Raw genomic sequence first — 16,275 nt, 5'->3', positions numbered from 1 at the left:
GGTAGATAGACCTAGAGTCTGTCATACAGAGTGAAGTAAGTCAGAAGGAGAAATACAAATACCATATGCTAACAAATACATATGGAATCTAAAAAAAAAAAAAAAAAAAGAAAGAAAAAATCGTTCTAAAGAACCTAGTGGCAGGACAGGAATAAAGACACAGGTGTAGAGAATGGACCTGAGGACACAGGGAGGGGGAGGGGGAACGGTAAGCTGGGAAGAAGTGAGAGATTGGCCTGGATTTATATATACTACCAAATGTAAAATAGATAGCTAGTGGGAAGCATTTACATAACACAGGGAGATCAGCTCAGTGTTTTGTGACCACCTAGAGGGGTGGGATAGGGAGGGTGGGAGGGAGACTCAAGAGGGAAGAGATATGGGGATATATGTATATGTATAGCTGATTCACTTTGTTATAAAGCAGAAACTAACTTACCATTGTAAAGCAATTATACTCCAATAAAGATGTTAAAAAAAAAAAAGTTTCAGGAAGAGAGTCCTATTGCATTGAATGTCATTGATGTAGTGCCTGACATTGAGTAGATGATCAGTAGATATTTATTGACCACTGGCTAACTCATATTTCATTTTCTTTCCTTTCTTTGCTTTAAAAATAATATTTATTCATCATAGAAAATTTGGAAACATAAAAGCATGAGGAAGAAATTAAAAAATAGCTTACAATTTCAAAACAAAAAAAGGCATATCATGTTATAACATGAAAACCAAGAAGATAATTTTCAGCTCTTTATTTGGAATAAAGATCTCTGACATGAGAAATAGGAGACATGAATCTAGTTCTCAAATGGTCACTTGAATCTTTAGACAACCAACTAAATTTTTCTCCTGTCAGTTACATCTCTTTAAAGTGAGATGAGACTGCCTGATCTCCAAGGACTTTCCTCTTCTAAGTTTCTACAAATCTACCCTATAGTAATTAACAAATTCTGAAGCAAAGTGTTTTCTTCGGCGAAGGTTAATCACTCATTAACTTGAGATTATGTTTTGATTACAGGTGACTATAAAAATGTGTTCACTCATCCTGTACTCCTGATAACAAACTCAACTATAAGATACATATGACTTTAAAGGACTTGAAAAGAAATGGCCATCTTAGACCAAATGGCCAAACTTAACCATAGAAATAAAAATAAAAAGCTTATTTTATTGTTTTCTAATTTTATAGAAGTTATTTCCTGCTGTGAATATAATGATAATAATCTTATTAAGAGCTTACATTTTATAGTTTACAGAACACTTGGACACATAGTATCTCATTTGATCATAAAAATAGCTTGCATGCGTAGTAGGCCAAGTTAACTATCACTTTTACTTATTTAATAGATCAGACTATTTCAGGATGTTTAGATCTTGGTCTTCTGACTACAGTCAGCCCTCTGTATCCATGGATTCTGCATCCACGGATTCAAACCAACTGCAGATTGAAAATATTTGGAAGAAAAATTCCAGAAAGTTCCAAAAAGCAATGCTTGAATTTGCCAGAGCACTGGCAACTATTTACATAGCATTTACATTTTATTTACAACTTTTTACATAGCATTTACATTATATTAGGTATTATAAGTAATCTAGAGATGATTTAAAGTATACTAGAGCATGTGCATATGTTATATGCAAATACTATGCCATTTTATACAAGGGACTTGAGCATCTGCAGATTTTGGTATTGAGGGGGGTCTTGGAACCAATCTCCCACAGATACCATGGGACGACGCTACTTGTTGAACATTCTGAACTTATATCCTTGATAAAAATCCTTTATCTTTGACATAAACACTTGACTATTAGTTTCATGTAGACATCATCATGTAGAGTTGAAATGAATTCTACAAACAGCTAGCTAATATTTTGAAAATCATATTTGTGGCAGATATGACAACATAAGTACACAGAAGTAAGCCTGTTTGAATAAGACCAAAGATATTTTCCTTGACTAAATATAGTCTCTTTTCTCCCTTTAAAAAGAAAATCTAGAACTGTTTTGTATCTTTTGTGTCTTGCCTAACATAAATGAAAGAGCGAACACAAACAACAGGATTTAAAAAGTCAAGCTTTAATGCTATTTCAAGAGATATTATGTAAATTGGAACCACATTAAAATAATATGGATTATTTTAACATCCACTCCATTTTCCATGACATTGTAGGGATGAGATTGTGTGGTAAGGAAATGGATCTATGAGGATCTCTTTCCTCTCTCTCAATTGAATTTGCACATCTTTGCTGTTGAAATATTTCCCAAACCACACACATGACTATATTTTTTTACTACACGTCTAGTAAGTGCTGCCCTGAACATGGTTTGTAAAAGAGATTTTTCAACCAGTAAAGGAGCAGTTCTCAACTCAGTGTACATATCAGAATCATTTTTTAAATACCTATGTCCAAGCCCCACCCCAAACTAATTCAATCAGAATTTCTGAGAGTAGGGAATATGTGGCTTCATTGTTTTTTAAAAGACCTCCAGTAGAGTGTAGCATGCAGCCATGGTTGTGAACTCTCTACAGCAGCATTTCTCCAACTTTAATGTGCTTATGAATCATTTGGGATCTTGTTAAAATGCAGATTCTGATTTTGTAGGTCTAGGATAGGCCCTGAGATTTTGGGATTTAGCAAATGACTATATGATACTAAAGATGCTCGTCTACAGAACACACTTGTAGCAGCAAGAGTTGGTGGTTCTCAAACTGTGGCTCGGTCCTGCAGCATCAGCATCGTCTGAGAACTTGTTACAAATGTAGACTTCAGCACCTACCAGAGAACTGAATCAGAAACTCTGAAGGTGGGGGCCAGGTAATCTTCATTTTCACGAACACTCAAGGTAATTTGGATATACCTTCAAGTTTGAGAAACTCTGGTCTAAAGAAAAAGAGCCCCCTAAAGTCTAAACAACTGGCTACATGTAGTTGAAAAACCACTAACACTTTATGCTTTATGTAGCAGTTTATAATTCACCAAAGTGAACTACTTTAACCTCTTGTTAAAGGCTCTTTAAAACAATCCCATAGAGTAACTAAAATAGGTAATTTCATCATTTTTTAAATGAAACTGAAGTTCAAAATATTTAAGAGACATTCTCAAAGTCATGTAGCATGCAAGGATAGATCCAAAATTAGAGCCTAGCTTTTCTGAGTTGTACAAAGTAACAGGCAGGATATTCACAGGAGAACAGGGCCAATGGCCATAAACTGTGGCCTGAAAGGGCAGGCTCTCTTGGGCTCAGGTGATGACAGTGAGGGGTATCAGCACACAATCAGGCAACCTCCTACCAGGTGAGTCACAGACATTTGTACTTGGAGCTCCCAAAGACTACAGCAAAATGCACTAATCCTTCTTCTGCCTGAGTCTGCTGTTATGTGGAACCAGCCTCAAGAAACACAAATGTTTAACCCTCACCAACTGATTTAGTGGATGAGTCAGTCATTTTTGGTTGTTCACACTCCACGATTCTAAAAATAATTCATTTGAAGTCAAATTACCTAGAACAACCAACTTAACACGTGTTGTATGTATGTGTTTCATTCTTAGAGACACACAAATTACCACAGTCTGTATTTGTCACATGAGATTTGTCTGCTGTGTTCCTCAGGACATAAATGAACAGCAAGTGACATTAAGTGCATAAACATCCTTTTAAAAACGTATACAATCTGCCATATTCTTAGACAAGATATAGCACACTTTACTCCATTATTTACCACGTATATTTGATAAAGGACTTAATGGGCAATGAACAGTCCTTAAAGTATCATAATAACCTAAATAAATTTTGATTACCTTTAGTGAGTTAACTACAGAAAAAGAAAACTTCATAACTGTCTCAAACTCTCCCTATAGACCCATGCCCACAAAGTTTGTTTTCAAATAATGAATAATTATAAGTGGTAGAAAAATCACATACTGTGTCAGGAGTCTGTTTGATTGTTGACAGTTTCTTTGTGAATGTAGGCGTGCCAGATGCTTTAAAGAAGAGAAGCCATTTTTCTCTTAAAAGTTGCACAAAATTTTTACATTTTACTGTCAAATAATCACATCTTTTTAATGTTTTTGCTTTTTCTCCTACTGTAGAAACAAACAAGGAAATAAAAGACCAAAGATTTTGAAAAACTAAAAATTTAACTATTTTAAACTTAGGTACTTAGTTTCTTATACCTAACACTTATTAGGTACATTTACATCTAAATGGTAAAAATGTTATCACCATAAAAGGTCTTATAATATCCTGAAAACATCAAATAGGGTCAGAATTGTGAAATAAATGCAACTTCAATGCCCCCAATTTTAAATATTTAAAGTCACAACACTAGTGTGGACCCTCTGATTTTACCACATATGCAGTTACGCAATATGTCCAGATGTGCAGGTATATATAATTTTTGGAGTTACCTTATGAGCAGATATATTGGGATTGATTATTTTATAATGATCTTTCCAGACATATGCTGCTAATATTGAAAATATAGTTAGTGGGACTATTAAAAATGAAATTTTAAAGGTCAGATTGGAAGACTATTTTCACTTTTCCCTTAATCTATCACAAGAGTTACATGGTTTCAAGCTGCCAAGATTAACCAGGAAGTGAATTCCTATGGGAGCCTGGGTACAAGGATAGAGGGTTGGAAGGACCAGTGCTAGAAACTTATCCAGTAATTGATGAACTACTACACTTGTGCCGGGGTGTCAGTGAGGCAGGTGGGCTCCATTCAGAAGAGCAACTGAGACTTCCGCACAAGTAAAGTCCTGTGGGTAACTGTGTCTCATACTTTACTGTGCAAACAAATGGAAATGAAGATTCTGGTTCAGTAGGATTTAGGAAGGCACTCCAGGAGCTGCTGCGGCTGCCACTGGTCTGTGAATCACACTTTGATCCCTTGCCTTTGAGATGGAAGATAGTACTGTGGTTTCCTTTAACTCTTAAAGGATCTCATAAAGGTGCTCATAAAGATCTAGAATCCCTTCTGGGAAACAACAGGCTTAGGTTGGTATACATGAGATTATCTTTCTTTCCACCTAGTTTTATCACCTTCATTCTAGAGTCTTTCTTTTCTTTCTTCCAAAAGATAGAAATTACAGAGCAAGACCCCAAGACTAGTATATACTGTCCTATCAAGATACACATTTACATCAAAGATCATAATTATACAAAAGTAAGCATCAATTCCCCCCAAAAAACACTTGTTTCATGGAAGTAAGGCAGTAAAGGTAAATGTTTTGGGGACAGTCGGCCAAACTTCTGTCACTGGACCACCAGAATTACAAACCTCCCTTCTTTCCTGTTGCCATTTCAGATCATTCAGGGCCACAGACTCACTGAGACAGGATTTTTTTTCCCCTTGCCATTTCACTTTCTCAGTGCCAAACACCTACTGTGGCTTCCAACGAATCAAGTTCTCCTTCCTCTCCTCCCCTGGAAGCTCATGCTCCCAGTAAAATGTCAAAAATAAAGTGGAAGCAAGGCTTTCCCAGGCTAGACTTGTAAACAGAAAGCAAGAGTGCCAATCTTCACCAGCAAACTGACCCACAAAGCTTACTGGATTCAGTTAAAGAGACTGAGAAGAAGGTCAGCTACGAAAAACAAAGGGAACTCTCTCCATAGTTACTTCTGATAGAGCTCCACCAACCCAGAAATAAAGCCTTGTCCAAGGCAAAGGAAACAAAAAAGAGGGCACATTAGGTGAGGTCTGGGAAAGCAATGGGCTCTCACAGGTGACTTCTCTGCATGCTCTGTTTGTCTATCTTCTCTTTCCCAGGGAATGACTGCTTCTATATTTATTCTCTGTGCTCACTACCCACCCCATTTCCATACTGCAATGTCTACTAAAGTGTAATGCATAAAAACTCCATTTCTTTTGAGCCATAGACACACAGAAGCACATATATATCATATATAGATATTTATGTAGTAAGACTGCCTCTCATAGACATAGAGTTGTATGCATACAATGTACGAAAATATAAGAATACCTTCTTTCTTCTAAATTAACATTTACATGCTTATCTAACTCTTTGATAACTATAGCTTAAGATAGAGGTGATGCTGACTTAGAAAGACCTTACAAAGTTCATTTCATGGACATTAACATAAAAACTTATACACCCAGAGTATTCACTTTTCCCATATTCATTCTTATAATTCAGTGAAAACAAATCTTGCTAAGAATAGCATAAATTTATATAGAGTGCTTCACTTGTAAAGGGTTAATGACATTAGGGAATATGAATGCTAGCAGTTGACATGGCATGCTTATGTGTTTGCGAAAATATTTTCTGCATCATGTCCAAATCCCTCTGCAAACAGATAAATTACTCTATAAATCTTATTACTCCATGTGGATAAATCACACATGCAGGTTTCACAGGGCTGGAGAGAGCTAGAAGGGAAAATATGCTTCGGATGGTAGGATCTTTGGGATTCATAATCACGCAATGCTCAGGAAATGAAGACAGGAGCACTTACACATTAGGATTTTCTTAGTTTTTATACTCCGCAGCAACATACACACACCACAACACACAACCCACACATCCCTCTCTAACAAGGCAAGAGATCCCAAAGCAGGACACTGTGACAGCCAACCAAATTTATTTCTGAGAAAAGGAAAGAAAACTTTGCTGCTGTAGGCAGCTCTGCTATAGAACGGCTCCCCGATGCCCCAGGGTTTATGCACTATCAGCTCCTTGCACACAGATTAGATGCTTCTTTTCTATCAGATACTGCTTTTTATTGCCACAACGAACAATATTAGCCAGACAGACAGACTGACACTAGGTCATTTCATTTGGATGAAATGAGATTTTAAAAGATCTCCAAGGAGAACATTTTCTTTCATTATTCATTCATTTATTTATTTATTTATTTATTTATTTATTTTATTTATTTTTAGTATCTGATAGAAAGTCAAGGAAAGCTATAAAAAAGGACAAGGAGTATATGCAGTGGATGGCGAGGGGAAAGAGAGAAAAGAAACACAGGAAAACAGGCTAGCAGCTCTTTAGAAACAGAATTATGGCTAGGTTCCATCTGAGTTTCTCCAGCTCACTGTCCCTTACAGGGGTCAAACTCCAAGGACTTGGGACTCTTCCTTTCCAAATTTCAATCCCAAATTATATTTCGGAGTTTGACAGAGCTGCATAGAGATAAGACACTGAGGTCAATAATCAATTTGAAATATCCATTTAATGCCAGGTTAATTCTTTCCTAACCTCTGTGCTTAACACTCCTATTCTTAAATATTAGCAATTCGGCAAGTTCCTTTTTTTTTTTTTCCTTCTGTTCATTCTTGTGTTGATTTCTATCCACATTCCAGAAAAGGCTCAGTAATCAACCAAAGTTCTAAGATTGATTTATTGTCCTCCATGTCAATTAGAAGATCCTTACGGAAAGTCTCCTATCCAAACTATTGCTGGGGCAGAGCGAGAGCCTTTCTGTACGTATCCACATGTACAAACACACATACACCACGGAGAATGCAATACTGTGTACCACTCTCTGAGCGCCATAATTCAACAAACTCTTCTTTCTCAGTTAAGCAACCCCAACAAAACTCTTAAGTACAAAGCATCTGCAATCACAAAAGCAAAAATACTGCCCGAAAGTCACTAACACCATGGATGAAATTAGCCTTTCTCAGCAAGAGAAGCAAGATCCTAGGAACGAAACAACATTTAACCAACCCTGCTGATCCTTGACAGTGACCAGAATCCCCTTGAAATTTGCTGGCAGATACCTCGACCAGTCTGTAAAAGGCGCGCACACACACACACACACACACGCACACACACAGCACAAGCCTGCAGCATCAGGAGCTGGAGTTCATGGAGAACACACACACTCTTAAGCGCCACAGAAAAGTTGCCCGAAAGCCCTACCTGAGGATGGCCGTGTCCCCCTGCCTCACGGTGATGTTGTCGGTGCCTCGGTTAAAATCCACGCTGCGAACGGGCAGTCCTGTGGGAAGAAGGCAGAGCAATCTCAGTAGGACCAGCGGCAACTGTTTCCGATCAGGCTGAACTCTGGCGACCATGGTGGCCACGCCGAGGTGCGGGTCGCGGGCTACTCTGGAGGACGTGCGTGGGCCTGCTGCTCGCCGAGAGGGCTTTACAAACGGAGGGCTTTCATCCACGGCAAAGGCGTAACGGGCTTTGCCAATCTGTGGTCCTTTCCACTTTGCCTCTCTCTTTCCCTCGCTCAGTCTCTTTTGCCTCTAAGACTCAACAAAGCCCTCAGAAACCCGAGAAGAGGTGGGGAAAAGTCAAAGAAACAAAATTTGAAAGGAGAGAGTACAAAATATAAAACCCTCTAGAAAAGATGAAGAGAAGGTGGCCAAAAAGAAGGTGTTCTCTGGTCTCTCTGTGGCTGGATGCTCCTTTGCCAGCGTCTGAGCTGAGCCTCTTGCCTCCGTAACCCACTTTCCCGGTGGGCGAGGGAGCCGGCACCCAGCCTGCCAGCGAGTGTAAAGAAACCCACACAGCAGCGGCAGCAGCCCAGAGTCTCCCTCCCCCTCCTCCCCTTCCTGTTTCTCCCTCCAGTCCCTCCCTCCCGCCCTCCCTCCGCTTGGCACCTCCCCCGCCCGCCGCGGATTCCAACAGCCCCTCGGAGTCATCCCCTCTGCCCTCCCCTCAGCGTGGCCCCTCGCTTTCCACAACTGCCCCCTTCAGCAGCCGCCAGCCTCAGTGAAAGCCTGATGCGCCTTTAGGTTGTCAGGACAACAGCTCCATCTGAGGCCTGGCTGATTTCCTTAAGAAGAGGGAATGGAGCTTGGAGGTACCGTGCAAGAGAAAGGGGAAAAGGAGAGGGACTCAAGCTCTAAAACAACAGGAGAAAGAGTCCAGGGAAGGAGAGGCAAAGAGTGAGAAAGAAGGAAAAGGGAGAAAAGAAGAGAACACCAAGGCAAACCTTGACAGATGGAGGGAGTGAAACAGAGAAGGACAGGAAAGCCTGAGGGAGTGAAACAGAGAAGGACAGGAAAGCCTGAGGGGTGGAGGGGGACCAGTGCTGAAAGATGGGATGAGGAATGCAAAACAGAAGAAACTTGACAGTGGAGTCTAAGATGAAAAGCCAAAGTCGATTTCAAAACTAAATATTTCTCCAACTGTCTTTTCATACCCACATCTTGTTCATTCTTTCCTCTCTCTTTCACGGGATTAATAAGGTTTATTTTCTCTCCTTCCTTTATCCCCTCCCCCTCTTGGAGCCCCCTTATGAAAGATGGATTGGACACAATGCTGGTATTGAGTGGTCTGAAGTGTGAATGCTTGGTTTGTCTTTTCCAAGTGCCAGCCTCAGCAGCTGATCCCTGATCCCTTAAATCAACTTCACTCTCCAGGAAACCCTTACTCAGTCCCACACATGAGGAATGGTATTAAGGATTATTGTTTCAATGGCACGTTGCCGTTGCTTCCCAAATTTTTACTGACACTTGCTTCTCAAAATGCAAGGAAGGAGATTTGTATATCAGAAAGCTTGTCACTTACAGGGTGACACTGAGGCTGCATACAGCACTGCAGTGAATGGAAGACAGGTTACCATCATTTGTCAGTCCTTCTACTCCATGAGTCAATCCAAGTGATAAGGGCCATCAGGGGTGTTAGTCACTCATGTGAGAGCCCCCAACGATTAGACCTCTCCCTCAGAACCCATGCTGAGCATAAAAGATGGAAATGGACCAACCCAAAACTTTTTGTTTCCTTTAATTTTATTTACTGGAATAGTTAAGGCATTCACATGGTACGAAAATCAAGTGATACAGAATGCTGTAGAGTGAATTGTAGTTATCTGTCCTATCCCTGTCTTTTTTTTTTTTTTTTTTTTTTTTGCAGTACGCAGGCCTCTCACTGCTGTGGCCTCTCCCGTTGCGGAGCACAGGCTCCGGACGCGCAGGCTCAGCGGCCATGGCTCACGGGCCCAGCCGCTCCGCGGCATGTGGGATCCTCCCGGACCGGGCCACGAACCCGTGTCCCCTGCATCGGCAGGCGGACTCTCAACCACTGCGCCACCAGGGAAGCCCCCTATCCCTGTCTTTAGGCAACCCATTTCTCCTATTTGGCAGCAGCAAATATTTCCAGGTTCTTACACATCTTTCCCTAAATATTCCATGTCCATACAAGTAAATGCACAAATAACACATACACACACGCACATATTATGCTCACCCCTCTTATTTACACAAATGATTAGCCAAGGACATTTGAAAAAACGGCATATGTTTAGGAATCGTCATCAAACTCCACCAGAGTACAAGCCTAAGGAGGCTCTTACTGTGCTGACACCTACCTTGCCCACACCAGAGTATTCAAAGAGTTTATCTGCTACGTTTTATCAACTTAAAAGGTAGATTCACTCTTACAGATTATGTGAGGAAAGGAAGGAAGACCTTTTGTTTTCTTAAGAAAAGAACTTGAAGGATTGGAATCCAAACTGTCACAAATTCAAGATTGGTGGAGTTCAATTAATTTTGTTTTTACTACGCATTTAATTTATATAAATCAAGTTGTTTTATATTGAGGGTAATAAAGAGTCCCAGATAATAAATCAATAATGTTTTACCACTAATTTGTAACTGAGCTGTTTAAAACTCGGGACCCATTTTGCCAAAGGGAAAAAAAAATGGTTAAGTGCTGGTTGAACAACAAAACACATAATTCTGGGGTTCCCAGTATCAATGGGAAAATGAGCTTCGAGTGCCAAATGGAGATGGGAGGATTACATAACTCTATGCCGAGAGTGCAAGGAAAAGAGCACCCATCCCCACCCACTGCTGCCAACAAGCTTCACAATCCCTGGCAGGATTCTTCTGAGCTTTTAGAGATGAAGGGTTGGCTTAGACAAAGGTTTAAATATAACATTTTTTTGGGTGGGTGGTGTTTGTCCCATGTTAGGAGGAAGAAAGAAAAAAAGGACCGGGGCTACTAGAACATCTGTTTCCTCTGATGATGGCAGGTGAATGACATGACCCTGCAAGGAGAACTAGATACTGAGGGGAAGGATCAGATATATCAAGGGTGTGAAAATTCTCTTGCATCAGCGGACTATACTTTGAATGAAGAAAGAAGGAGGTTTTTCCAGGGCAAGGAGAAAGTATGGTGGGGTGGTAGCATATTGTTTGCGGTAGATGCCTAGACATGGTTGTTGACTACTGCCTATACCTGTAATCTCAAGTTACCTGTAAGACTTGTCCGGTCCTCGGTCAAAGCATAAAGTTTAACATATTGGTGTACAAAATAATTCACACCAAAGTAATAGGAATGTGAAATCTGTAGCAAATCAATCAGATCTGGAGTTTGTCTCCATAATCACTCTGAGAAAAGGATGTATAAAGTTAACCAGGATTATAATCAGAATTGTAATAGACCAATGCCTAACTTACTTAAGAGGATAAAATCATAAGTACATATTTATATAGAAAAAGATCACATAATGCAATTAAAGTTTTTTTTTCTTTTTAATAATTTCATTAGATAAAGTCCATTTCTTGGCAACTTTTATTGAACTAAACTGACTTACTGTGTGCGCTGGAAGTAAAACGCAAAAAAGAAGACGACATTTTTAGGGACTTCCATGGTGGTCCAGGGGGTAAGACTCTGCACTCCCAATGCAGGAGGCCCAGGTTCGATCCCTGGTTAGGGAACTAGATCGCACATGCATGCCGCAACTAAGAGTTCGCGTGCCACCAGCTGAAAGATTCCCACATGCCACAACTAAGACCCAGTGCAACCTAAATAAATAAATATTTATTCTCTAATTTCTAATTCTAAATTCTCTAATTTAGATCATTGGATAATTCAGATTGAATTTCTGAACAATTTCAAAATCATGAAGTTTATCGTGTAAGTTATTTAATATTTATCATTTATGTCCAGATGGCAATTCAGTACCACTTTCTAACCCAACCCTTAGCTTAGCGGGAGCATTCTATAATTGATGAATATAGGAACAGAAGAACGACTGAATGTCCACGCCTACTCAAGTGGTTAATCTCATCATTTACACGATAATAAATCTATTTGTGGGTATACTATAAACTTTTGTTTCAACTTTATGTTCTCTCAGAGTCTTTTCCCTTTTCACTCCCTCATGGACCCCTTCTGGTTTTCTTTCCTCTGTGATCTCTCACTGAGATTAATACATTCTAACAAATCCAATAGTCTATACATATCGATCTCATCCTAACGGTCACTCCCCCAAATCTACTCCAATATTAATTCCTCTGCTTGCTTTCCTAAGAAATGTCGAGTAGGAAACAAATAGGTGTTACTGAAATTTATTCAAGCTATTTTATATACGCTCTTCCAAAATGGCTGGCGAAAATGAACATTCTTTCAGGTTATTTGTGAGGCAAGTATGGCTGTTAGCCATATGAAACAGCCATCATCACCCAAGTAAGATGATCTTAGCTACTACTTTAAAATAACATAGTGCCTTTCTAAAAAAAGCTTTAGAAGATTCTGGCACTCTCCAGGGACAAATGCTGCAGCAAAAACAAAAACTGGCTAATGTCTGAGCACCCTAAGAAGCATGAAAGGTTTATTCTTCTGTTTAGCTTTGTAAGGTAATAGGCTCACAGGAAATCCAGATGCAGCCTGGAATGTACAACTAATTTAGCTACATTGGTTGCATTTTATGCTAAACGTGTCTATAATATTATTAATATACCATTCTACATTTCTACAGTTGTAAGGTCTTAATCATAATAACACCATGCCTGTACTTTACTCACATAAGTGAAATTAGCATTTCCATATGAACTAGAAATGCATAATTGTCAATACTTCTCCTTAGGATTCCTGCTACAACATTCTCAATGATTTCATCATAATTTAGCAATATTCAAGTATGTCGGTTTATGCTCATAACAATGGTACTATCTTGTGTGAATTTCCTTTGGAACTCAGCTCCTTTGAATACAATAGCTTCATTCGCACGTGTCTCACTGCCTAACAAAATCAATCAGCTTCAAGTCAGTTAAATATTGTTCAAATCTTTAACTATAGAAACCTCAGTGATGTAAAGCATTTAATCCATACTCTGCACAATTAAAAATCACTCTTACATGGTTTGCTTTTAGTTCACGCCTTTGTAGTTCATTGTTATCATATTGGTCTTCTGCTTCTTTTTGTACTCATTCTGTTTTGGTATGTATCAATGCTTGGGTTTGCCCAAGTTTTAACAAGGTCTTTGAGATTCTTGAGCAGCTGCCTGGGTCCTCCCCCAGCAACAAACTTACTCTCATAGATATGCCATTATCTCATAGACACGTACTCGCTGGCCCATGGACCTTCCTCTTTTTTAGACTGCCCACTCTGCCACCATGTACAAGGAGGTGGCAGTTGCCAAGTAATGCTGCATCTTCTCTTTTTGATCTAGGCCTCACATATGGGAAGAGCACTGCAACATCTGCAAAGATGGCGGTAGCAGCACCTTCAGTATAGCAAGATGTTAGCGCAAGCAGGTAATCAGGCAATTATATCCTCTATTTGTGGTTGCTGTAATGACTTGGATTCCTACAATCAGAAAATAGGCCAAGGAAAAATGAGGAGGAGTGGAGGCAGATGTGCAATTCCATATACTGATATGCCCACTAAGTTTATGATTCATTCATTCACTCAATACGCTTTTAATGATACGGTAGTGAATCAAGACAGACCAAGATTCTGTTTTCACAGAACTTACAAGCTCGATGCAGAGATAGATGCTAAAAAAGTAGATACATATTAACGTTATTTTGGAGAGTAAATGCCATGAAGAAAAATACGTGTGATAGAGAGAAAATGGCCTGGAGGTGTGGTGAGGGGAACATATGGTCTGAAATGTAAAGAGTCAGCCACGCAAAATCAGCAAAAAGACCTTTCCAGATAAAAGAAATGGCATGTGCGAAGGCCCTGAGGCAGGAATGGGTGTGTCATACACCAGGAATCAAAACGAGAGCAATAAAATTGGCGCATGTGGTCTGTGTGTATGTTGTGGGGATAGCTGAAAAAGCAGGTGAGATTAGACACTGGGGAGGGATCATAATGAAGAGATCCCAGGGTAAGAAATTTAGGTTTTTATTCTAGTGACTTGATTGGTCAGTAAAAGATTTTAAGCAAGGGATTGACATGATCTGATTTACATTTTAGAAAGATTGCTCTGAATACCATATGGAAGAAGGACTGTAGAAGGACAATAGTGGAAGCAAGGAGACAAAGAGAAGGAAATCTTAGTCATCCAGTGGCAACTGGCTTGGCCTGGTGGGGGGAGCAACAGGAATGGAGAGAAGATTGAGTTACCTCGTATTGCTCATGATGAGAAGACCCTCCCCAAAGAGGCTACGTTCTGTCACAAGTGATCGATATTTTTCACATACCAGCATTCTCTCTTACTGTACTAGTTCAGTACAGTTCCTTGCAGGAAACTGCCACTCATCCATCCAATAATACCTGACAGAATGCCAAGTCGACTGTCATTTTACCAGCTAGTGAGAAAAAATAAACAAATAAAAACTGTGTCCCAGTTGGTGCTTTTCTTCAGGTATAAACTTTGCTTACCCTTAAATGGTTATTACATGTTAATTAAGAGTCAGTATAAGAAAGTGTTTTGTTACAGATTAAGAAGTGCCTAACAAGATGGGCAGACACTGTTTAACTGCTCAACTTTACTAAATATTCTCTTACATATCTAATATCTCTGTTTATTTTGCAGGCAATAGCTATCCAGCTAAATCTAAATGGAATGCCTAGTTAAATACCTTGAGGCTATAAATCATGTAAATAACACTAATATGTTTTCTCAAGAGTTTACTGACAATATTGAGCTGCAGGGCAAATCTAGTGTTAGGCATTACATTATTCAAAGGGTCCCAGAAGTTTGCCTGCTTAAAGGTATCTTTCTTTACTGTCTGTAAATCACATTCTCAGTCCTCTCTGCTTTTAGTAGTGAATGTAGGAGCACTGCCTCTGCAAGAGGAAGAGGATTCACAAGATGTGTCTCATCAGTCATGTTATCATGTACAAAACAATTCATTAAAATAATATTTTTGAGGCCTACCATATGACAGGCATTGTGCTAAGCTATGGGGAAATAATAACGTACAGAATTGACACCCTACCCCCTTGCAATCTAATGAAGGGTATGAAAGCCCCCCGTAGAGCAGGGCCAAACAACATCATTGTACACTTATAAGGCAGGCCTTTCAAACTTGCTCTCCACTGTAAAACAGGACCAAAATTAATCACCACATATGCCCAATCCTCTCTGGTGCTGAGAAATACTGCATAATAATAATAACATTCAGGAACCCAGGAACTCACAACCAAGATAGAGAAGGAAAGTGAATACACACCGAACAGAGAATAATATGGACCAGGGAGTAATTGATAGCTAAGCTATCAGGGAGCAGAATCAAAACACAATGGTGGTTCAGAAAAGGTGATCAAGAAGGAGCCTTCTTGGAGAAAAATGGAATTTTAAGTAACCCTTGCCCTTGACAGATATATAAGAGGAGGATGGAGGAAGCAACATCTTATGCCTGGCCATGAGAACCAGCGTGAAACAAAGCACAGAGCTGGAGGAAGACGCATCTGACTAGCATGGAAGAGGAGAGAGAGAAGGTTGCAGAGAGACGCTGCATCAGGAAGAATCCTGAAGGCCTGAATGAAGACTCACACATCATCTCATCATCTCATACTTAGAAGGCTACTTTAGATTGTGGAGGAGTGAGATGAGACACTGACAGCTTAGAGAGATTATTTTGGCAATGGGAAATTAGAGGTCAGAAGGAAGATGAAGTAGAGAAACTAGTTAGGAGACTAATAAAGTTGTTGGTGACATGATGAGAAAGGGACGAACATTATCGATTATATACACTATTGCTTTCTAATAATGGTGAGGAATGAATTCCTTCCCTCAGAGACTTTACATTAGTGGGAAAGGTAAGTTGTAGGAAACTATGTGGGGCTAGAAATGGAAAAAAGTTAGAATGAAAAATAACTGGTTTTTGTAAGTTGGGGTCAGTGAGGGTCTTGACAGGCATGATAATGAGTGTGGCTTTATTCTATGTGCAAAAGAGAGCCATTGAAAGCTTTGAGTAAGCGAGTGACATAATCAGACCAGTGTTTTAAGAAGGTGACTAGCCAGCAATGGAGTCGAAGATGGACGGGGACAAGTCAAGGTCAGGAAGACCAGTTATAAAGTTTCTGAAACAGAACAGGCAAGAGAGGATAAAAGCAGGCCACAGGGCAATGACAGTAGAAAGAGAAGAAAGGTGAAGACTTTTA

At 39.7% G+C, this 16,275-nt stretch overlaps 1 protein-coding gene across 4 annotated transcripts in view; it reads right to left on the bottom strand.

Moving 5' to 3' along the window:
- Positions 1-8,519, bottom strand: part of LSAMP (limbic system associated membrane protein) — a 652,751-nt gene extending 644,232 nt beyond the window's left edge. For all 4 annotated transcript variants that reach the window (XM_067738826.1, XM_067738828.1, XM_067738829.1 and 1 more), the window contains exon 1: positions 7,894-8,519. In XM_067738826.1, coding sequence (XP_067594927.1) covers positions 7,894-8,048 — 155 coding nt within the window. In that variant the 5' untranslated portion in view covers positions 8,049-8,519. The remainder of the gene's footprint in view (positions 1-7,893) is intronic.
- Positions 8,520-16,275: the final 7,756 nt, after the last annotated feature.

The sequence above is a fragment of the Pseudorca crassidens genome, chromosome 5 (assembly GCF_039906515.1).
Source record: "Pseudorca crassidens isolate mPseCra1 chromosome 5, mPseCra1.hap1, whole genome shotgun sequence".
Taxonomy (NCBI): domain Eukaryota; kingdom Metazoa; phylum Chordata; class Mammalia; order Artiodactyla; family Delphinidae; genus Pseudorca; species Pseudorca crassidens.
The sequence above is the reverse complement of the archived record's forward strand: the minus strand, read 5'-3'. Positions and strand labels throughout refer to the sequence as shown.